At 37.6% G+C, this 25,485-nt stretch overlaps 1 protein-coding gene across 1 annotated transcript; it reads left to right on the plus strand.

Moving 5' to 3' along the window:
• Window positions 1-302: 302 nt before the first annotated feature.
• LOC127805974 (exocyst complex component EXO70A1-like) lies at window positions 303-20,269 on the plus strand. The gene is made up of 11 exons (XM_052342849.1): window positions 303-618; window positions 1,375-1,470; window positions 3,291-3,496; window positions 4,577-4,816; window positions 12,304-12,442; window positions 12,515-12,727; window positions 17,367-17,572; window positions 18,062-18,259; window positions 18,334-18,433; window positions 19,658-19,890; window positions 19,992-20,269. Exons 1-11 carry the CDS (start codon window positions 442-444, stop codon window positions 20,107-20,109), a joined length of 1,926 nt encoding a protein of 641 aa, XP_052198809.1. The 5' UTR covers window positions 303-441; the 3' UTR covers window positions 20,110-20,269.
• The last annotated feature ends 5,216 nt before the right edge of the window (window positions 20,270-25,485 follow it).

The following is a 25,485-nucleotide window of genomic DNA, read 5'->3' on the forward strand; positions in this document are numbered from 1 at the left end:
CTTATCTCGAAATGCTCATGATCATTTTCCTTAGACAATTTCACTTTGAGACATTCTTTGTAATCGATTCAGTACTTATAATCGTTATCAAACTAATTTTTTAATATTCTAAACTTATTAAAATTATGATATCTTTACCAAAATATGGGTCGTTACAATTTAAACATTTGGCCTATTTTTATCCGTAACTTCCCAACATCTAGTGATGATATGATAAGCACAAAATCACAGTAAGGTATATATACATACACATACATATATATATATATAGAGAGAGAGAGAGAGAGAGAGAGAGAGAGAGAGAGAGGTTAATGCGATGCGATTGTTCCTTTGTGCAAGTTATTCTTGTTCCTCGTCTTCATGTGATTGACAAATATCGTTGTCGCCGTGACAAACTCAAGAGAGAGAGACAAAGAAGACGATAAGAGGAGGAAGACGAAAATGGGGCTGGTGGCGGCGGTGGACGATACCGTAACGCTGCAAAACTTAGGCGACAAGGCCCGATTCGTGAGAGAGTCGCTGCAAAAGAGCCAAACCACCACCGACAACATGGTCACCATTCTCGGCTCCTTCGACCACCGCCTCTCCGCCCTCGAGACCGCCATGCGCCCCACCCAGGTACCCGCCCATTCTCATCTACTGCCTTTTGCGTTTATGTACAGTGATCTGAATAAGAAGGCGAAATGTGGGTTTTGATCTGTTTGTTATTTTGGTAGAAGAAACTGGAGAGAACAAGTTGTGTTTTCATGGTGTATAGGTTGGTTTCTTAATATCAATTATGTGATGAACACGGGCATATTTACACATCCTACTCAAAAGTTTGCCACATTTTTTTGAATAAATTTGGATTCTCGATGTGACTAAAATCAATTGACATTGTGAATATGATGTCACTTTTTAGAAATCAATTGGCATTGTGAATATGATGTCACTTTTTAGAAATCAATTGACATTGTGAATATGATGTCATTGACCTTTAACTTAGTTAGGATAAGGTCTAGTTATGACGAAACAAGAACAAAAAACTTAAAACAAATGGATTCCTATTGTATTCAACGAATTCTATGGCCTTTGTAAAGAGCTATTTAGAGAGAGAATTATACAAGGAATAGGCCTTTAGAAGAGATAAAGATGAATGCTATCAGGAGTTGAACTCGATAGAATATCCAGAGGAGGTGAAGCCAACTCAAATTTTGATCATATTCTTTTCTTAACAATTTTATTCATTAACGAGTTATGGCTTTCCTATATGTTAACTCAAATGTGAATATGTGGATGTTTATGTGTGTATAGAATGGGACCCGAAGGGGGCTGCAAAGTGCAGGGTGCAATCTGTTTATTGTTATTCTGACGGGTTTTGAGTTTCTTTGGTAGATAAAAACGCATTCGATGCGCAGGGCGCATGAGAACATCGATAAGACACTCAAGGCTGCTGAGCTCTTCTTGAGCCAATACGATCTTTCACGCCAGGTTGGATGGTTTGCTTGCTTCTGCCGTCTCCCTCTGCCTTTCTTGTTGCTTATAATTTGCCGATAATTTACCTTGTTTCGTCATTAGCTTTGATGCGGTATGTGAGTTTCTTTGTGATGCTAAAAACGTGTGATCACTTTATATAACTTCATATCAGACCTTTTGATATAATCCACTTCACCTCAGACTTTATTAATAACAGTGACTAATATGAAGTTATGGTTTAAATTTACTGAAGTGAATTTTCTTTACTCAAACTAGCTTATTCCAAGCTTTTGATCTTGGGTTGTTTTTTCAATCTTCTTCCCCATGACTGGACTCAACTCAACTAACCCTTTTCTCCAATTACTTACTTGAGGGTGGCTACAGAGGTTCACTTTTTTCCATTATGCTCTGTTAATGCCCATATTTAGGTTAAACCATAATCTATCCCACCTCTACTTATTATCTTGATCCAAGTTAATTTTGATCTCTCTCCATGGCATCATCCTTAATGTGGATTTGCTGTCATGTTTTCTTAATAGGGCTCCTATTAGGCTTCATGTGCGTGCTCATATGATCTTGAATCAATTTTCTTTTCTTTTATTTCAATAAGTGCAACTTATGTAATTTCTTATATTTATTAATTTCTGACCCTATCTAAGAGTAGGGTTGGAAATGAATGAATCTAAAAAATGATAGAAGTAGCCTTTATAGACTTTTTTAAAGGTAGTCCAAGTCAATACTTGTTCGACTCATATTTGATCCACCTTTAAATCTTATTAGACTTTCTTTTCTCTTTTAGAATATGTATTTATTATCAAAATATCACTAGCCACACTCAAAATCTAGGATAGCATTTATGCAATACTTTGTATCTCCAAATCCATGCCCCCATGCCCTCCATCTACCATCTCATATACTTAATTGTAAGTCCACCCCTATAAATACTTCTTCTCCTTGAAGTATTTCCACATTGACGCATTCATATCCTCCCAAAATAGGCTTTTAATATTTTCATCTAATCCAACCTAAGGAGCATAAACTCTAGATATAGAGATTTTGTTTTCTCCTAAAGTTTTATTAATATTATTCCGTCCCTATCCTAGTCACAGATTAGACATTATCTTTTTATTTATTATCTTTCAGACATAATCTTCTAAGATGTATCTTTCTCTGTATGAAAATTTTATATAAAGTAATTTCTATATCCTTTTTTTTCCTATCAGTTTAGTTTCTCGTAAGCATGCTATGTTTACTCTATTCACAATCAATATGTCAACTGATTCCGTTCCTTTACATGTTAGCTTTTCCGTCCATGTTGCTACAATAAGTTCAATATTAATCACCAACACTATCCTGACTAACTTCTTTGCTCAAATGGATTCAATTGCAAGAACCCTTTCTCAGCCTGCATCAATAATGAGAGATGCCACTTGTTCCTTAAAGGCAATGTTTAAGCATTAATTTGTATATTCTCACTATTCATTTTTGTAACAGACGCAACAAAGTTTTTTCTTTTTTTGCTAAAGACATGCAACAAGGTTTTACCTAATGCAATCCACAATACATGTCCTGTTTGGAATTGGTGGCTTTAGATAACATTAAGCATGCATGCTGGAGTTTTGTCTTGACTATGACAGGTAAAATGCTATAGCAGTTTTCATCTTGTTTCTTCTGTATAATTCTTATCAAAGCAGCATTGTTCTGTGGACTCTCCTTTTGTGTTTCGGTATCTGTCAGATAAGAATCAAGTAAGGAATAAGATATATGCCTAATTCCATGCTTTTTTGCATTCAGATGTAGTCCTTATGCTTATCCCAATTTAACTGCACTTTCAGGCAGAGGCTAAATTACTGAGAGGGCCCCATGAAGATTTAGAAAGTTACCTAGAAGCAGTTGACCAACTGAGAAGCATTGTACGATTTGTTAACAGTAAACAGAACCTTAAAAATGGTATTCCGGTGCTTAACCATGTCAACAACTTACTTTCAAAGGCTATTGTAAAAGTAGATGAGGAATTCCGACAACTCCTAATGTTATACAGGTTTGTTCTTTTAGATTTTAACTAGCATTTGATAATTAGCTGCTTTCTCTTACATCTATGACAAACCAATACTATTGAGTTTTTCCTTAAGCAATTGCTAAGTAACCATACAAGTTGCCTTTAGCTGTTTTGCATCCTCTGAGACAGGAGAACGCTAGTGTTTCAAAAAAAAAAAAAGAAGAGGAAATATAATATTGGAAATAGTGATAATGAACCAGTAGGAGCTTTTTTTTTTTTTTTGTTTCTCTTGTTTTAGATGATGAACAGAGTTAGATTGCTAGGTTGTGCAATTCCCTGAGCAATTTTTTTCTTTCATTCTTTCTTTCCATTTTTATTTTTTTGGGGTGCAATAACATAGATGTTTATTCTAATGACCTAGTTGGAATTTGAAATTGTTTGACCATCTTCATTTTATTATTTGCAGATCTTCATTATTTGGTTTCAAGTTGAGATTCTCTTATAACAATGATTTTAAAGGAAAACAGATTTATATTTTGTAGTTGTGCAACAAGATGATTTAGGCCCCAGTTGCAAGTGTCACATACCTCACTGTTTCTGTTTTCTTTAATTCACATAAAAGCTGAATCTTGGGATTGGTTTGGTGAGAACTATGAGATTTTTTGGTTGTCAACCTGGTAAACTTCATATAAGCTTGCTAGTTTTTTTCTGTTAGTTGCTTCTTCATTATAATTTGGTTTTTCTAAATTGACGTATTATTCCATTGATGTAGTATAAGCTTTGGTTTTATAAAGAAGTCATAATCAACTCAGTCATCACTACCAGATTCTCTGTGCATGTTCTTCATTCCACACAAGTTAACTGTTTGAATTTGATTTCTGTCAGATTTAGGAGGAACATCCTAGTTTCTTTAGTATGTTGGAACGCAGTTTTTACACGTTTACTTTTGTTGCTAAACATTTAATATGTTCTTCTTCTTCCTTTTCTTCTTTTAGACCTGAATACAATTATATACCATGAATGCATATTTGAATTTATTTTTTATGATGCATTTTGTATACCTTCTGCATTTTCTCATTAGTGGTCATTTGGTTTTGCAATTATCTTACAACTTGATTCCAGCAAACCCATGGAACCTGATCGTCTTTTTGACTGCCTACCCAATTCTACAAAACCATCATCAGGATCTCCAGGTAAGGGTGACGCTAGTGGCAGGAAACCATCTTCAGCAAATCACAGCTTGGAAACTACTGTTTTCACAGCTCCATCTCTCATTCCACCCAGAGTTTTGCCATTGCTCCATGAGTTAGCTCAACAAATGGCTGATGCTGGGCACCAGCACCAGTTGTTTGATATTTACAGGTGAAGTATTTATTTTTCTTTTCAAAATTTCATTTGATTTGTTTCCATGGTTCATGTATTTGTCCAAGTCCTGTTGAAAAAAAGCTACATCTTTTGCTGGATTAAAGGGAGTTCCAGTCCACAAGGGCTGGCAGGTAGGGAAGCCATCAAAATGAATTGGTACTTTGTCATTAGGTTGCTAATGGCTTTATGAATTCCGAGGAAATGGATATGCTCGTGCACATGCACAAATTTACATTAATACTTTGCAATTTTTTATTTTTAAAATTCCTAGGTTGTCATGGACCAGTAGTTGGGGTTCTAAGGTGGGAGTATAGGTTGGTTATTAAGATGGGAGTACATAAGGGGAAGGCTGGGGTATTATTGTAATAAGGGGGATGGAAGGTAGTTATAGAATATAATTCAAATTGTATTTGTAATTCAAAAGTGGTGCCAAGGCTTGGTATATAAACCAACCTCCGCGACCCTTAGAGGCATGAATGAAAATACTATTGATTTTGTTTTTCCTCTAAATTCTCTCAATCTCTCTCAATTCTCTTCCTCTGTCTTTCTATTCTCTCCCTCCTCACTGAATTGCGAGAGAATTCCCCTTGTCAGAATTGAGTTCTAACAATTTGGTATCGGAGCAACGTTTTAGGCGATAGGAGTGGGTTATGGCGGACAGAACTAGGATGAAGCAGATGGAGTTATAGCTCCAACAAGTGACAATGATGGTGTTTGAAATGCAAAATCGTATGGAGGCGTTGGAGAATTCAGTAGAGAGGAGGATCGAAGGAGCTGTGAATATGTGGCGCGAAGAAAGAAGATCACAGACCGCGAGGCTAGAGGACCAGATAAGGGAGTAGGGTTAGGACCTTAGAGATCATATGCAACAATTTGTATTGATGCTCTCGCGCCAAACTCAGGTAGGAATTTCACCTGAATTTCCTTTGAGGGAAAGATCGGAGCCAATCTTAAATGGCCAGGGAGGAAACTTCAGATCAGAGGGATTTGCGAAGTTGGAGATGGAATATCAAGCAATGGAGGAAAATGTAGGAGTAAGGAGGCAAGGCTGTTAAATCATTTGTATTAGATTAGCTAGAGAGTCTCGGGAGGGCATTTATGTCAGAGATGTATTCGATATTTCATTAGTTAGTATTTCTGTTAGTTGGTTAGTCGTAACGGCCAAGGTCAATTGGTTATGTCTTGTTTGGTTCGCCCCTTATGTTCTATAAATAGGGGGTTAGGGGTCATTCTATTTATTCTGTTTTTCATTCTACCTTGTGTGCAAGAATGTGCTGTGTGAGTGCTTTGTAATCTTGGATTTAACTCTATATTGCTTGGGAATAGGGCTGTGAGAGAGTGTTCTATAGTGCATGCAATCATACTTGTGATTCAAGATAGTGGAGAAGAGGCCTAAGATAGTCTGGATGTAGTTTTCCTTTCAAGGGAACTAAACCAGGATAAATTCTGTGTCTTCTTGTGTGTGTGTGTTCATCTATTCTCTATTGTTTTCATATTCTATTTTATCTTTCATGTATGGAGAGTTTCCTATTATTCTTAAGGGTTAAGTGTTTGAAAGAGTGAGGCGGAAGAATGGGGTAACAAAGGCAATGTGTAACAATTGGGAGCACTGGAATTCTGGGAAGTTTGCCAATTTACAACCACACACACACAGAGATTCACATACAACAGAAATTAACAAGAACATAATTGAAATAAGGAGAGAATACGCAAACCACAAGATGAACACAAAGATTTTTATCCTAGTTCAGATCACAATTGTGATCCTACGTCCAGCCTCAGTCTCGAGAGAAAAATCCACTAGAAATCTTGAAGAATTAGTACAAGAAACCCATACACAAGTATAGCCACTTTAGGAGATTACAAAGACTATCTTGCTCTAACTTTCCTCTCACTTTACAACACTCCCTCCTATAGACAGAATAAATGATCATATCAAATGACTACCCCCTATGCCTTCTATTTATAGAAGATTAGGGTGGGTATTACAAGGTTATAAAACTAGATCACACAAAGTCTAATATACCCCTCATACATATAATAACATAAGATAGACTCCATCTAACTTAGTTTTTCTGCTGCTTGGATTATCCTTCATATTCTCTAGATTTCTTCTAGATCTTCTAAGCCTTACTTGATGCAAAACATAACACAATGGAATCAAATCGCATTAGATCGGTTTGCCTATGCCTAATATGGAGATTCCCCTATTTGATGTTCATAACCCAAGGTGGTGGGTGCGACGATGCGAGAGGATGTTCAACCTATACAATGTGGCTGAGCAATAGAAAGTGACATTAGCGGCTGGTTATCTGAATGATGCGGGAGACGCGTGGTACCAAGGTTGGAGTGGATTAAGGGAGGATTGTTCTTGGGGAGAATTTGTAAATGGCTTATGTGAGAGGGGTTCGATGAAAAGGAGATGTTAGAAGTGGTAGATGACTTCAATAAGCTAAGGCAGGGGGGATCTGTACAAGCCTATAAACAGAGGTTTGGGGAGTTGAAGGCTCTCATGTTGCTCTCAAATCCCACCCTTACGGAGGGATACTTCGTGTAAAGCTTCGTTAGCGGCCTGCCCCACTGTCAAGATGTTCCAATCGAAGACGGTTTAGCAAGCTTCTGAATGTGCCAAATTATAGGAGCTAACTGTAGAAACATTATTTAAGAAACAAAAGGGAGTGAATAAAGGGTGGCAGATGATGCCCTTACAACAAGGTAGTAGAGGGTGGGGTAGAAGTGGAGGACCTGTGGGATAGGGCAATAAGGGGTTGGCCCTCCCAACACCTTCTCAGCCATTCTCGGGAAATTTGGTGGAGCAAAGGAGATTGGTAGGTCTCTACTTTAGATGCAGAGATAAGTACACTCTTGGCCATCAGTGTAAACGACAGTTGCTGCTGTTGGATGGAATTGAAGAAGATGTTAGGGAAGAAGATGAGGAATGCAATCAAGGGGAAGAAGGAGAAGAGGATAAGGTGGAGATCTCCCTACATGCTTTAAGGGGAGTGACCACTAATAAGATCATCAAGGTGGAAGGAAGAGCAAGAGAGGGTAGTTTGATGATTCTCATTAACAGCAGAAGCACTCATAGTGTAATACCCCAAGAGTCTAGAGAAGGGTAGTATATATCGAGGATAAGTAAGGAAGAAAACAACACCAGCTGGATACCTTTTGGGCTGAATGTAGGCAAGGAACTCCCGGGTTAAGCGTGCTTGAGCTGGGGAAGCTAAAGGATGGGTGACCCCCTGGGAAGTTCGCGTAGGCCCATTAGAGTAAGTTGTTCTAATCTTTCCTATCGCTCGATGCGAGATGTTACAGGTGGTATCAGAGCCGACCCTTGGTGAAGGCGGTTCGATGAGGGCCGGGAGTGGCACCGGGGCTCGAGGGCCTGTACAAGGAGCGGCTTCTGGTAGGCTTCTAGGATGGCAGCCCCCAAAGGGAGAAGATCTGGAACCAGTTGTAAGGTCACATGACGAGGACGTCATGTGCTCAAGGGGGGGAGAATGTAATATCCCAAGAGTCTAGAGAAGGATAGTATATATCGATGATAAGTAAGGAAGAAAACAACACCAGCTGGATACCTTTTGGGCTAAATGTAGGTAAGGAACTCTCGGGTTAAGCGTGCTTGAGCTGGGGAAGCTCAAGGATGAGTGACCCCTGGGAAGTTCGCGTAGGCCTATCAGGGTAAGTTGTTCTGGTCTTTCCTATCGCTCGATGCGGGATGTTACACATAGCTTCTTGGATGAGGGGACATCCAAGAAGTTAAAATGCAGCCTTACGGGGACTCATCTCCTATCGGTCACAATAGCTAATAGGTAGAAGGTATTGTGCAAATCGGTGTGTGTGGGATTTTGTTGGCATATGCAGGGGGGAAGAATTCGAGGCTTATTTACATTCGCTTAAGTTTGGGGGGGGGGGGGGGGTGTGACATGGTTTTAGGAGTTGATTGGATGAGAGAAGTCAACCCCATTTGTTTTGATTTTAACAAGATGGAAGTTATATTCGAGAAAGCGGGAAGGAGAATGACCCTAACAGGCAGTGTTGAGGCAGGAACTTGTAAGATAATTACAGGTAAGAGGTTACACAAACTGATCAAGAACAAGTGGACATAGGTGTTACAACTTTTCTCCATACATGCTATGGAATTGGAGGAAAACACAGAAGTGGTGAGAAGCTCATGTTGAATTCCATGGACTTTGCACAAACTCCTTGGGAGGTAACTCAATTGGACTCTCTTGATTTACTTTTAGATGATTTTGGGGACTTGTTTGAGGAACCTAAGGCTCTACCACCCCTGAGACCTATAGACCACACCATCAACTTGAAACCTAATGTTGAGCCAGTTAACCTCCATTCTTATGGATACCCCCCAAAACAAAAAGCTAAAATTGAATGAATGATCAAAGATATGTTACACACATATACCATTTGGCTAAGTACCAGCTCCTATGCCTCACCCTTGCTCTTACTTAAAAAGAAAGATGGAAGTTGGCGATTCTGTGTTGATTACCGCCAACTCAATTCCCTTACCATAAAAAACAAATTTCCTATATCGATTATTGAAGACTTATTGGATGAATTATATGGGGCCAAAGTCTTTTCTAAGCTTGACCTCAGATCCAGTTATCATTAGATACGTATGCACCCTGATGATATCCAAATAAGCGCATTTAGAACCCATTAAGGGCATTACAAATTCTTGGTAATGCCCTTCGGATTAACCAATGCTCCAGCAACCTTTCTAGCCCTCATGAACCAAATATTTGAGCCTTACCTACGCCAATTCATTTTGGTATTCTTTGATGATATTCTTGTGTACAACCCCACTTTTTCCAAACACCTAGAGCACTTAAAGACCACTCTACAAGTAGGGGCCAATGCTTGGCTGATAAAGGCTAGGGGTCTGCCTCCTTGCATCAGAACTACTCCTACCCCACAATCACTTGCATTTGTCTCCAATACGAATGGTTGATTAAAATTAGGGAGACTTGGTGTAGGAACCTCACACATGGTTGTTTTCAGTTTCCAAAAGCTTCCTCTGCCTTATCACTCCAATGAAATCCCTCTTTTTTTAACAACTTTGTCAATGGCTTGCTAATGCTGCCATAGTCTTTTACAAACCTCCAGTAGTACCCCGTACGACCCAAAAATCTCCTCAGGGCTTTCACATTGGCAAGGCTTGGCCAAGCAGTCATGGTTGTTACCTTTTGGGGGATTGTGCTCACTCCTACCCAAAAAATAATGTGGCCAAGATACTCCACTTGAGTTTGTGAAAATGCATATTTAGACTTCTTAATGTACAACTTATTGAACTTTTAGCTATCCTAATAGTAGTAGAGAAATGGAGACATTACCTAGAAGGGGCAGGTTCATCATAAGGACTGATCATGAGAGTCTCAAGTTTCTATTGTAACAAAAACTTTATACCCACCTCCAGAGAAAAGGTATGTCAAAATTAATGAGGCTTGATTACTTTATTCAATACAGGAAAGGCTATGAGAACAAAGCTGCCAATGCTCTTTCTCGGTGCTTAGAGGAAGGGGGGTCAGCTGTTATTACTACCTTGACACTAGATTGGCTGGAAGTAACCTCTAGCTATAGTAAGGGAGAGTACACTAAAACACTTATGGAACAACTTATTATTGACCCAGATAGTAGACCTGGATTTACACTGAAAAACGGATTGTTAAGGTACAAGGAAAGATTGGTGATTGGGGAGGATGAATCCCTCAAGAAAAAGGTATTGATGGCACTACATGACTCTCCTGTTGGAGGCCATTTGGGGGAGCAAAATACATATAGCAAGGTGAAACAATTATTCTATTGGCTTAGATAGAAGAAAATAGTGAAAGAATATGTGAAGGATTGTGACATTTGCAGCAGGTGCAAACATGAAAACATCCACCATCCGGGGTTGTTGCAACCTCTACTAATACCTGATCAGGTGTGGACCAACATTAGCGTGGATTTGTCAAGGGTTTGCCAAAATCAGAGGGTAGGGATTGTGTGTTGGTGGTGGTTGACAGATTAACAAAGTAGGCTCACTTCTTAAGTCTATCTCACCCCTTGACCGCACAAGAGGTGGCTAAGCTGTCTCAGGTGATTGTTTCAGATAGGGATGAGATTTTCACAAGTTGACTTTGGAGAGAACTCATGAAGTCCCTAGGAACCCAATTACATATGTCTTCCTCTATCATCCGGAGACCAATGGGCAGGCTGAGAGGGTAAACCAGTGCCTAGAAACCTATTTAAGGTATGTGTGCCTAATGCATCCTACCGGGTGGCATAAATGGCTTCCTTTGGCATAGTGGTGGTACAACACCAGCTATTATTCCTCCCTGAAAATGACACCATTCGAAGCACTCTTCAAGGTACAAACCACCTCTATTACTGATGGGTGGGGGCCAAAAATTAGTGGCTATAGTGGATGATTATTTGGTTCAGAGGCAGTTGATGGTGCACACCCTAAAGGAGTTAGCTAATGCACAAAACCAGATGAAACAGTTCGCTGATAAAAGGAGGAGTGAGAGGTCTTTTTCTGTGGGGGATAAGGTGTATTTGAAGTTGAGGCAAGCCCAGCTGAAGACCATATCGCCCAATATGGTAACTAAGCTTAGCCCCAAATTTTATGGTCCTTATGAAGTGATAGCTCAAGTGGGGAAGGTTGCCTACAGGTTACAGCTTCCAAAGGGGTCCTCCATCCACCCCATATTCCATGTGTCACTCCTTAAAGTCTCCCCTATCACCAATCCGGACAGTTCTAACCTACCTTCAGCGGCTCAAAATACTCAACAGGAGGCAGAACCTATAGTCATTGTGGGCAAAAGGGTTACCTACAAACAGAAGGCGCCAATCACACAAGTGTTAGTGCATTGGTCCAACCTCCATCCCGAGAACAACACATGGGAGTACTTGCCTGATTTTTTAAAGCAATTCCCCAGGGCAACTGGGCTACTTTAACCTACTTGAGGACAAGTAGGGTTTCAGGCAGGGGAGAATTGTCAAGGCTAGTAGTTGGGGTACTAAGGCGGGAGTATAGGCTGGTTATTAAGGCGGGAAATACATAAGGGGAGGGCTGGGGTATTATTGTAATAAGGGGGATGGAAGGTAGTTATAGAATATAATTTAAATTGTATTTGTAATTCAAATGTGGTGCCAAGGCTTGGCATATATACCAACCTTCGCAACCCTTAAGAGTCATGAATGAAAATACTATTGATTCTGTTTTCCCTCTAAATTCTCCCTCCCTCCCTCTCTCTCTCTCTCTCAATCTCTCTCTCTGTCTTTCTATTCTCTCCCTCAGTTCATCAATTCCCGCACAATTCCTCACTGAATTGCAAGAGAATTCCCCTTGTCAGAATTGAGTTCTGACATGGGTATTTTTCTGTTTATTTTATTTATAAAGGTACATTTTGATTTTATTTTGAGCAGGAATTCCCTCTCTAAGTTATGGCTTAAATGTTCATTCTTTTTCTAATCACATCCAGGGAAATCCGTGCTACAGCATTGGAACAGACCCTCAGAAAACTAGGTGTTGAGAAACTTAGTAAAGAAGATGTCCAGAAGATGCAGTGGGAGGTTTTAGAAGCTAAGATTGGAAATTGGATTCATTTCATGCGTATTGCTGTAAGGATTTACATCGAATTGAATATAGTTGATTGTGTTTCAATTTTCCAACAATTCTTGTTAATCCAACAGGTAAAACTGCTATTTTCTGGGGAAAAGAAAATCTGTGATCAAGTATTTGAAGGTTCTGATTCACTCAAAGAGCAGTGTTTTGCAGAAGTTACAGGGAATAGTGTTGCTGTGCTCCTTAGTTTTGGAGAGGCTATTGCCAGAAGCAAGAGGTCGCCTGAAAAATTATTTGTTCTTTTAGACATGTATGAGATAATGAGAGAGCTTAAGCCAGAGGTATGATGAAAATTACTCCTTTAGTGAAGGCCTATATCTAATTATGATATGATATCACTGTACTTGAAGTGGATTAAATGCATATCTTCATTTTGTTGTCATTGGTATTTTAAGTTACTTGGAGCCAGTGCAAAATTTTCTGGATTATGAGTGCTTAACTATTTTTTTTTTTTTATGTGGATGCAACAATGGAGGAGTTTTATTAATCTCCAAAATTTCTTGTTTCGTCTTGTGCAGTTTTGCCAAATTTCCTTTGCTGTTAAATACAATACACAGCATGTTAGTGCCCTAGGTGAATAAATTTAATTGTTCCTATTGATTGTTAGTTTCAATGATTAGTTTCTGAACTTGCTCTTATTGGTGCTCTCCTTATCTTTTGTGAAAATGGCCTCATGAGGGGTCCTCAGATCTTGGATGCTGCTTTGATTGCCCAATAACTGCATTGGTTCTAGGCTTAAGAGCTCCCTTCTTGATTTGACTATAAGCTTGTTATCTAGAAAGCATGTGACTATATCAATCGGAACTTCTTGGTCCATATAACGGAGAGAATTGGATTAGTTTCTGTATTTCCTCAGCTAGTTTCTTAGTATCAGTGAATGGTTGGTAGTCCCAGGGGCTTGAGACAAGGGATCCTATTTCCCCGTGTTTCTCATATTTTGTTTGCAGTTGATATTCTGCTTTCCTGTGACACTAAGGATAGAGACTTAAACATCTTGAAATGTATTCTAACTTGTTTTGGGGTTGTGTTTGGTCTACATATTAACTTGTAAAGAGAGAGATTATCTTGGTCGACTAGGTTGATAATATTGAGTGCTACATCCTGTTTAGGTTTTCCCATGGTGCTAAGTTTGAATCCAAATCTTCTTGGAATGGTTGTCATTGAGAGGTGTGAGAGCAGGCTTGCCTGTTTGAGGAGGAATGGTTTTATCTAAAGATGGTAGACTTGTCTTGCTCAGGAGCTCTCTTTCTACCATATCAATCTATGCAATGTCTTTTTTGTATCTCTATGTTGGTTGTCAAACTCTTGGAGAAGCTTTAGAGAGATTTCCTTTTGGGTGATCTCAAGGACAAGTTTAAATACTTAGTTGGAAAAAAAAAAAAAAGGTTTTCTCTTTTGTTGGGGTTTTAGGTATTTAGGAATCACAATCTTTTAATGAAGCTCTCCTTGCTAGATGGCTCTAGAGATTTTCTCTGGAAAGGGATAACTTCCAAAGGAGATTTATTGTTTTTAATTTTGGTTGTTCATGGGGCAGTTGGGCTCTGATTCCTAAATTCCCTTCCTTTGGTTTTGGGCTTCAATTCTTAGTTACAGAGTAGCTGTATCTTTTTGTTTGATTAGTGATATATTTATTTATTTAATAGATTACCATTATTATGGACTGAAATGGTACTTTCTATGTTTTTGGTGCTTTTTTCTGTATCATGTTCATAAACATTACAATGAAGAACAACAGCAAGCGTTAATCCCATTAGGCAGGGTTGTTTATGTGGATTCATTTCTATCCATATTATATCCAATGTCATACCTAAAGAGTTTCTCATGAATTTTTCTTCGATTTTTCTCTACCTATTTATCCACAAACTCTTTTTTTATTTCATCCATTCTACTTATAGGTGCATCTATTGGTTTTCTTCTCACATTTTCAAACTATTTTGAATATGTCTCTTGTGTCTTAGACTTCACTCCAATCTTGTTCCAAATTCTTCCATTTTTTTATTATGTCTTTTCTTGAATCTGACATCCACTTCAACATTCTCAATTCAGATATACCCATATTTTGTACATGTTTGTGATTAAGTTGATATTCCATGCCATACAACAGCATTGGCCTTGCAATCATTTGATAAAACGTTTCTTTTAGCTTTAAAGAAATTTTATAATCACATAAATGGAGATGATCGAAGGATTTCTACATTTTAACTATCTTGTCTTGATTCGGCAAGTTACACTCTTACAATTTCTCTATCTTTTTAAACAATTGATTCAAGATATTTTAACTGATATTTTCATGAAATAACTCAATTAAATCTCACCACAAAATCATCTACACTTATACTTTTACTAAATTTACGTTCCATATATTCAGTTTTTAGCCTACTTCATACATACATATATATATATATATTCAGTTTTATTTAATAATAAATTGTCTATTCATAACTTGAACTTAGTTTTGTATTCATGTCTTCTTTTGTCTCATCGACTAAGACAATGCCATCTGCAAATAACATACACCAGGACACTGTTTCTTTTGTTTGCGTTTAGTGAATTTGACCACCATTAGAGCAAAGTGGTAAGGGCTTATGCAAATCTTTGATATAATCCAATTGTAATTAGAAAATTCTATTATTTTTTCATCATAAATCTTAACACAAGTTTTTTCTATATGATATATGTCTTTAATAACTTATATAAGCAATTCAGCTACTTTTCTAAAATCCTGAACAAAACTTCTCTAAAAGTTCTGTCATAGGCTTTTGCCAAGTCTATAAACATCATATGTAAATCCTTTTATTTATTGCCAGACCTTCCATCAGATGCCTAGAAGTAGATAGCTTTTGTTGTTGACCTACTAGGCATAAAATCAAATTCAAATTGGATTTGGATCTTGGTTTGTTTTCTTATCCTTTGCTCAATCGCCATCTTCCAAGGTTTCATAGTATGGACCATTAACTTGATCCCTTTGCAATTCCACTTTGAACATCTCATTTGTTCTTTACTTGCATCCTAGTTGATCAATATCTTTTTTTTTTCTTTATCTAAATTTTTATATCCTATGTCTGTATCCATATTTGTTTCATATCCCTATCTGTCACCTTGAATTGCAAAAATAATCACAGTTATACCTGTATCTAAGCTACTATCCCATAAGGTACTGTTAATGGGGAGAAACATTGGGTGGTTTCCTCTTCCATCCCTTTCTCTTATTCTAAGATTGTGGAATTCAAATGCAATTATTTAATCATTGTCACAGATTTTCTACATTTCTTAGACTAGTATTCATGATCTTGAATGTTATCACTGGCTTTTCAATGAATAACATTACAGTTAAGGCTTTTAAGATTTATTCAGTGTAACTTAAGGAAGACCCAACTTAACTACATAGAGTTATGGGCTTTGACTAGTCAGTGCTCCTCCTCCTCTCTCTCTCTCTCTTCTAATCTCTGTACATACACTGCTCCTTCACTTCAGAACACATTAACTGCTCAGTCTGCTCTACTTTTCTTCTTATTCTTTTATTATCCCATCTATGTTCTGCCCTCTTTTTTATTGGGAGGTTACCTTGAGTTGGCAACATATGCGACGACTTTTCTTCTAGTCTTCTAATTAGGTTGGCAGTTTTTGCACTTCCATTGATATTAAAATTTTGTATCGCCTTTTGCTATAGACTATACAGAAGTACACGGGAATCTCTTTCTTTTGACTTTTAGAAACTAATCTTATAAGCCTTACCAAAGCATTGCTGCCCTGTTAAATTATAAGGAAGTCACTTATTTTTAGGATTGTACTTCTAAGTATTTATTCTTCAGAAAATAAGCATGCCACCAATCAAAGGTGTGCCTTCTTGAGCAGCTGGGACCATAGGAAGGAGGGTTATCTAAGCTGAAAATGAGCCAATATTTTTTATCAGCATCATATATAAGATCATCAAAGTGTTGATAGTCCTTTGCTCTTTAGGAAGGTGGTGAAATCCTTTTTCCTGCTGAAGTAAATAGCTGGCATAAGATTGTTGCTTGACATGAATAGGTACTACAATTTTCAGCATGTTCCTTCGCTTATCTTTTTAATGTAACTTACCTGAGCAGGTGTTTATACTAATGTAATATCATGGCTTGGATGCCTTTTGTTCTGATCTTTATTGGAAGGACAGCATGTTTTATGCTAACTACATATTCCACATTCTCTGAATTGTCACTTTGATCTTTGTTCCCTAACATTCATCATCTTTTGTACTTACCACCATGGTTAAGATTTGTCGTGCATGGACTAGTTGAGTTTCTCTTACCACTCTTGATAGCTTTGGTATTACAACATTTTTATTAAATTCAGAATTGATGATATAGCCGATAATAAATTGAGGGCGAGCATCAGTAGCAACAGTAAGCTTGGTCCTTCGTAATTGGCAGGAGAAAGGTTTGAGTCATGGAAACAGTCTCTTAGCAAAGTAAGGGAAGGTTGCATGCTAAAACAACCTCTCTTGATCCTTGCAAAGCTAAAAGTTTCGTGCACTAAGGATTCCCCTTGGCCTATATTAGATATACATATATATATTTTGAGATCTGAATTTAATACCCAAAAATAAAATTGAACACTAGAGTTTTGCTGTGATATGTTAAGCCAATTTCCATCATCCAATTACATTGTTTTTCTTTATTATATGCACCCAGGGATGGTTTAAGTATATTAATGGGTCAGTTTTATCCTGATGTATTCTCTAGTTTCAATATTTTTTGTTGAGATCTTGAAATGATGTTTCTCCATCTATACATGGTTCCTTTATGAAGATGAAAGAACACAGTATTTCACTACATGCAGAATATTTTTTTTTTCATGGTACTTGTTTCTGTTTTATTTATTTATTTACTAACTTTTTCTTTCTTTGGTTTGACTGCACCTTGGGGGATGGGGTGTAATTAGATGGAAACAATTTTTGTAGGTAAATATTGCCTGGAAATGAGAGAATCTGCCATTGTTTTGACAAAGCGTCTGGCACAGACAGCACTGGAGACATTTGGGGATTTTGAAGAAGCAGTAGAAAAAGATGCCACAAAAACTGCTGTTCTAGATGGAACTGTCCATCCTTTGACTAGCTATGTCATAAATTATGTGAAGTTTCTTTTTGAGTAAGTACATCTAACTGCCTCCAGCTTTTTCCATTTGTTCTTTCAATGAGTGGAATTTCCTTTTCTTTTTTTTTTTTATTTTATTTTGAGAGATTGACCATTGTGGTGATGTTGTCGTGCCTAGTATTTCTTGGTGACTTCTTCCACTTCGCTTGGTTCTTTTCCATGAAAAAGCCTGTCTTTGCTTGTTGAGATGTATTCTTCCTTCATTTAAGATTCCACTTTAGGATTTTATTGATCTGATTTTGTCCTGCTGTCCTGTTCTTTCTTGGATTAGTTGTCTCTAATTTGTATAAGATTATGTTTTGAAGTGTAGGATTATGATGGTTCTTACTATTCCACAGCGCTTCTTGTATTGTCATCTTTGACTCTATTTTCAGTTTCCATTTTTGATTTTTTCCCTTCCACTTTTCCTTCTGTTTTTGTACTTTTTCATGTCAGTAAATGCCCACTCAACATGTCTCAGCCTTAGTGGTTAAATATCCACAGCTACCAAATAACATTGAAGCAACTTCTCCAAGAGTTTGATGGAGATGATCCACAGAACCAGTTAGCAGCTATAACAACAAGAATTATGCTGGCTCTTCAGAATAACCTGGATGGAAAATCTAAGCAGTACAAAGATCCGGCTTTGACTCAATTATTTCTTATGAACAACATTCACTACATTGTCAGATCTGTGCGCAGGTTCATTTTATAAATATAGACTGTTCAGTTACCATTTTATTTTTGTGAAACTAACCGACTTCATGTCTCTTTAGGTCAGAAGCAAAGGATTTGTTAGGTGATGACTGGGTACAAATACACAGAAGGATTGTGCAGCAGCACGCAAATCAGTACAAGAGAATTTCTTGGTCCAAGGTTCTGTTTTATGCATCTTGTTTCGTAGAGATGATCTAAAATTTCTTTTTAACTTTCTGCCTCTGCTAGTTACACGGAACATGAGGAATGGGGTTGTTTTCGACTGATTACTTTGGCTGATGTTCTTTCTGGCCCCTTGAGATGCAATCTCTCAGTTTCCGGTTCTGGGTCTCCCCTCCCCCCTTAATGCATTATCATTTTTCTCAACCCTAAATGTTTTTTCATATACTATTTTTCATGATCCTAGTCTAATCTTCTCTTTTTCTGGAATTGAGTTGATACCAGTTGTATGCCTGCTGTTATTGGATTGCTGAAGTTTGGCTTTGGGTCAGCTGTGATGAATGTGTTCTCAAGCTGGATTTGAGCTTGTCCATAACTGTTTCATTTCTAGTGATCTCAAATTGTTCAGCCACTTTTTTTTTTTTTTTTTTTTAACTTTTTAGGATTTTATTTTCATGTCCATATTGTTTGAGGTAAAAAGATAGAGCATAATCCTGATTCGTGAAGTTGAATGCACTGTAACCCTATAGCAGGAAAAATGAACAGTTATACCCAAAAATATGCAAAAAGAAAGAGAGTACCATAAACTACAGAATAGGAGAGTACGATAATTTTGCCCTGGGACTGTTTTGTAGATTGATGCCGATAGCACAAATATTCATCTTCTGTTAAAAAGATTAAAGGTAGAATACTGGAGTCCTGGTTAGAGCTAAAATTATATGCATTTGTCACCCCTTGCCTGAGCCCTGTATTTTTGATAGGTACCACTTAGGGCTTATCCTGTTCATGATCCCTAAGGAAGGAATTTGGTTGAAGCCTAACCGTCAAATTTGTAAAGAACTTGTTGCGTTTGGCCATTTTATATAGATACAGTATTTATTTCTATTTATTTAATGTGACTGCTCGGAGGGAGTACATTGCTATGATATATAACCTTGACAATGGCCTACTTATGCCTTGTTTTGGTTATTTGTGATGGTCCAAAGCGTTGGTTAGACCAAGAAACAACTGTCTTATTGGTTGTATTATGGTATTTAAAGAGCTTATTACTGTTCCACCATTTCTACCTATTTTCGATCTCAAGATGTGTGCGAGCCATATCTTTAAACGTTGTGCATGATTATGAACAGTTCAAGAACATTTGAGGAAGCTTAGCCGAAAAATTCTCTTCTGAGAAGTCATGCTCTAAGTATGCTAAACTAATCACTTTTCGCTCTTCCACAGATTCTTCAGTGTCTCACCGTTCAGGGCCTTTCAGGCGCCGATAGTGGCAGCAATGCTGGAGTCTCCAGAGCAATGCTGAAAGAAAGGTTCAAGACCTTCAACATTCAGTTTGAGGAGCTTCATCAAAGACAATCTCAATGGACAGTTCCCGACAGTGAGTTGCGCGAGTCTTTGAGGCTGGCGGTGGCTGAAGTCCTTCTGCCTGCCTATCGATCTTTCGTTACTCGCTTTGGGTACGTACGTTTTGTCATGCTGCCGACATGCTTCCTTCTTGTTTTTTACTACACCTTGCTGCCATTGGTACTGAATGAACTGTGGATTTTATGTGCTTTAGGCCTCTAATTGAGAATGGTAAAAATCCCCAGAAGTACATCCGATTTAGTCCAGAGGACCTTGAACGCATGCTGGCTGAGTTTTTCGAAGGAAAGACATGGGGAGAGCAGAAGCGATGATCCTTTTTGGCTCTCCCATAAAGCAGGGGAGTGCCATGCACCAAGAATCCCTTTGTTTTTTGTTTTTCTTGAAGATGCTTCTTTTCTAACCATCACTTTAATAATGACTTCAAAATAATTGGTCTCTATTGTAAGGTACTCCCTATGCTTTATATATATCAAGTCAATTTAATTTTCATAATTGCTTTAACCACCTTATTCCTTTTTTCTTTTTCATATTTAGTAAATTGTATTGATCACCCCTTAAGTTTGTTTTAATTGTAAAAATTATTTTTTATGTTTTAAAAATTGCAGATTACCCCTCCAGTGAGCTTGATAATTTACCTTTGATTTCTCTCTCCTTCCTTTCACAAAATACATTTTCTAATTAAACATTGTTTTTCTAATTGCAAAAATATATATAGAGAGAGAAAATATATAAATGAACTAAAAAATATATTTTAATTATAAAAACCATTTCAGTTTTTTTCTAAATTTTTATATATAGACTATATGTATGGTCCTCTTCTAATCTGTATACATAATATTTTCATAAACATGTTTTACATTTTTAATTTTTAGTTAATTTTAAATTATACTAAAATTAAGTAAAAAGTAATTAAACCACACCGTACATAAGATCAAAGAAAAGAGAGAGATTTGGCTTTAAGTGGAAAAAGAGAAAGGGATTAGGTTTTTACAAAGAAGATGACAAAATAGTAAAAAAAAAAGAAAGAAAGGTTATAGGGAATCAAACTTTTCAATTCTTTGCAAATCAACCTTTGATTTGCATTTTTTTTTTTGGTGTGACTTACGACAGTTTAACATAATAAATGTCAATTCATAGTTAGTGACAACAGAATAAGGTGAGCTTGAGGTAGCAACCATGGCAATTGCTTTTTTTAAGATGACAAAAAAAGCTAAACGATAGTGGAGGATGACACCTTCGAATGAGAAAAAATTGTAAGTGATGTTACTTAGATAAAGAATGAAAAGATGAATGATGTGGTGTTCGAAGACAGTAATTTTTGAGGTTCAAGAGAGGTATTGGTCAAGAAAGTAATTATTGTTTAAATTATAATTATTATTTTTAAATTACATATAAATAATTTAATTAAACAATAAAACATAAAATATATAGATAATTTTTTTTAAAAATTTATGTTAGACCCCATACAAAACACAAATATTACATTATACCCCATCTCAAACCAATCGGAGTTCACATCGATTGGTTGGGAGAGTTGTCAGATTTGTTGGGTTGTCGACAAGTCGTAAGAGTTAAGGGGTCGTTGGTTCATTGTTCGTCGCTTGTAACTTCTTATTTTTTTATGATTCAGGTGTTCAAATTTTGTTCACTTAATTCTAAAAGAGATCAATTTTTCTTCTTAATTTAGTTTCTGAATAAATCAGATACAATCATAAGTTTATATACTCTCAAGTGAATATGCGATCAATTTCTACCAAATAGAACATTTTTATCTCCGTCAAAAGTTGTTCGCTCGTTACATTTTTAAAGAAACTCGAGAGTTTTACCATTTATGTCATGCCCTGCCATGTGTCCCCCACTGCCATTTCTGCCTGTAACTTATTTGATTTGGTGTCAAGACGATGAAGCTTGCTGGACTTGGTGTGGTTCGCCTTAAAAAGGACCAAATTTAGAAGAATCTAGTTGTTGAAAAACTCGCAGGCTGTCGGAAATTAAACTTGCACGGAAGGAATGATGTCTCTTCTGGGAGGACTTCTGCCGGAAGATGTGCTACCGTCTTCTCTAGGAAGGCTCCTCCTAGAGGAATGAATATGGAAGAAGAAGAAGCTGAGGAAGTTGCGTATACAACACGCTGGAAGAAACCGAGAAGGCATATAAGAAACTCTTCCTCGTTATTCAAGTTTGGTCTCTCACACAACACCTGTTGAAAGTTGAAATGGAACAACTGTAGTTTCAGAATTGTAGACAAAATGTTTAAAAATTCTAGCATCATTAATTCATTCAAACTGCAGAATTTATACAAGTAAAAAATAACAAACTTTCCTATCTAGCAGCCACCTAGTAGCCACGATCACAGAGTGGATGAAACAAATTGAGAAAGAATTGCCACTAACAGCCACTAAGATTAGATAGTTAAGCAACTAACTTTGACAAAGTCAAATGAGAAAATGACTAAAATAACAAACTAAAAAACAGTAACTTGGAACTAAAATGCCAACTGTCTAACACTCCTCCTTGGCATTTTGGTGACAGACACCAATTCTTTGTCTCAGGATTTCAAATCTTTCTTTTGGCAGTGACTTGGTGAAAATATCAGCAAGCTAGTTCTCGGATGAACAATGAACAAGTAACACTTCATTAGATTGTTGAACTTCTCTAATAAAATGAAACTTGATCTTGATGTGCTTCGTTCGACCATGAAACATTGGATTTTTTGAGATTGAAACTGCAGAAATATTGTCACACATGATTCTGGTAGCTTCTGTTTGTTCATATCCCAAATCCTTCAGCATATTTCTTAGCCAGATAGCTTGGTTTACAGCAGAGGCAGCTGCAATATACTCTGCTTATGCTGTTGATTGAGCTGTAGTTTCTTGTTTCTTTGAGCTCCAACTGAAACAACCTGCACCCAAGAAGAATAAATATCCAGAAGTGCTTCTGGAATCATCAATACAGCCACCCCAATCACTGTCAGAGTACCCAACCAGCTTCAAAGTCTCTTTTATAGACGTTGGAAAGAAAATCCCAAGTGTGCTAGTTCCTTTAATATACCTTAACACTCTTTTAGCAGCTGTGAGATGTGTTTCTCTAGGTGAATGCATGAACCTAGAGAGTAAACTCACAACTAATAGAATGTCAGGCCTGGTTGCAGTGAGGTACAGAAGGCTGCCAATTAAGCTTCTGTACATGCTGTCATCCACTTTTTCAAAGTCCTCATCCTTGCCAAGCTTTAATCCAGTAGAAATTGGAGTGCTCACAGGTTTGCAGTCTTGCATTTTGAACCTGTTTAGGATGTCAGAAACATACTTCTACTGGCATATAAAAATTGCATCACTGGATTGCATCACTTCCATGCCAAGGAAGTACTTCATGACTCCAAGATCGGTCATTTCAAAGACTATCTTCATTTCATTCTTGAACTTTTGGATTAGTTCAATTTTGCTTCCTATTACAAGCATATCATCAACATAAATTGAAACAACTAGGGACTCACCATTAGTGATTCTCACATATAATGTAGCTTCATTTTTACTTCTGCTAAAGCCAAGTTGAATGAGATGACTGTCCATCCTTTCATACCAGGCCCTTGGGGCTTGTTTTAGGCCGTACAAGGTCTTCTTTAGAAGATAAACTTGATCCTCTTTACCAGGAACTGCAAATCCATCTGGTTGCTCTACATAAATTTCTTCAGCAAGAAAACCATTCAAGAAAGCAGATTTGACATCAAGCTGATGAATCTGCCAGGATTTTTGAGCTGCTAATGCAAGAAGAAGTTTGATTGTGTCATACCTTACTACTGGAGCAAAAGTTTCCTGGTAGTCCACACCATACTGTTGAGCATAGCCCTTTACCACAAGTCTTGCTTTGTGTTTGCAAATTGAGCTATCAGGGTTAAGTTTAGTCTTGAAGACCCACTTAACTCCTATTACCTTTTGATTTGTAGGTCTATCAACGAGCTGCCATGTTCCATTCTTGTTGATCATATCCAGTTCAGCTTGCATAGCTCTCCTCCATTCTTGAGAGTCTTGTGCTTCAGCATAGCTTGTTGGTTCAATGATAACCAAGTTACACCTCTGATAGATGTCCTCTAAAGTCCTGGTACCCCTCACTGGTAATTCATCTACCAGCTCATCAGCTACAAGTTGAGGTTGCTCATTAAAGTGGCCATTGAAAAAAAAAATCAGATTGTACATTCTTTTGATTTTTCCAATCCCAAATTGCTGCTTCATCAACCTTCACATTCTTGCACAAGATAATTTTTTCTGTCTGCAAGCAAAAAATCCTGTACCCTTTAGTTGATGACCCATAGCCCATGAAAATGCCTTTCTGAGCTTTGTTGTCCAACTTGCTTCTCTTTGGTTTTGGTACTTGATAGTAACAAATGCTTCCAAAGATTTTGAGATGTTGCACAGATGGTTTGTTGCCACACCATGCTTCATATGGTGTCTTATTCTGCAGTGCTTTGTGGGTAGTCTGTTCAGCAAATAGACAGAGGTATTGATTGCCTCTGCTCAGAATTCATTTGGCATCTTTTTTTCAATCAAGAGACACCTAGCCATCTCCAATACAGTCCTGTTCTTTTTCTCAGAGACGCCATTCTGTTGTGGTGTGTATGGTGTTGTATGTTGATGTTCAATGCCTGCATTGTTACAGAACTCAACAAACTGACCAGAGGTATATTCAACACCGTTGTCAGCACCATTGTTGAAAGTTGAAATGGGACAACTGTAGTTTTAGAATTGTAGACAAAATATTTAAAAATTCCAGCATCATTAATTCATTCAAATTGCAGAATTTATACAAGTAAAAAATAAAAATTTTCCTATCTAGCAGCCACGATCACAGAGTGGATGAAACAAATTGAGAAAGAACTTCCACTAACAGCTACTATCATCCACTAAGATTAGATAGTTAAGCAACTAACTTTGACAACGTCAAATGAGAAAATGACTAAAATAACAAACTGAAAAACAGTAACTTGGAACTAAAATGCCAATTGTCTAACACCTACATACACCGTAACTATTAACCAAGCTAGGTGTAGTTGTCCACCATGTTTGCAATGTTGCTAGATCAATTGTAGATAGCCTTAAATTCACCGGATCTGTCAAGTTCGCTGCGAGGATGACTGAATCTGGTAAACTGGAAGCCTGAGCTGTTTGTCGCCGACCATGGTGTGGAAAGGTTGAAACTACGCTAGAGCTGCTGAGTTTGCCAAGCTGGAAACGTCTTTGGGAATGAGAGTCACGTCGCTAGTGTGGCTCCAATATAAGGTTGCTAGAAGCATCGTAGTGTCGACGCCGACCGAGGGTCACAATGTGGAAGGCCTTCTCAAGTTGTGTACCAAAAGTTTGGAATGAAACGAAATTTATAAGAAAACGGGCAACGTTTTCAGATCGACGATCATCAGCTCCGGCATTCACAATGGGCAGCTCTTCAGTTCTCCAAATTCAAGTTTGAATGAAGTGCAGCAGCAGAAGCAAAAGGTTATGCTAATCAATTTGTTCTTATGGGTTCTGAGTTTTTATGCTGAAAATTTTCAGATGGGTGAAAGAGGTAGAGGTTCTTCCCCCCCGACTTTGGGTCCGAAATCCGAGCCACCTCCTCTCCGGTCTTTGATGCCACTACCAGGTACGCCTGCAATGTGTTTGTGTATATGTCCCAGTGATAATTTTGATTTGGTTGTG

Source organism: Diospyros lotus, chromosome 7 (genome assembly GCF_014633365.1).
Source record: "Diospyros lotus cultivar Yz01 chromosome 7, ASM1463336v1, whole genome shotgun sequence".
In the NCBI taxonomy this organism is placed as follows: Eukaryota; Viridiplantae; Streptophyta; class Magnoliopsida; order Ericales; family Ebenaceae; genus Diospyros; species Diospyros lotus.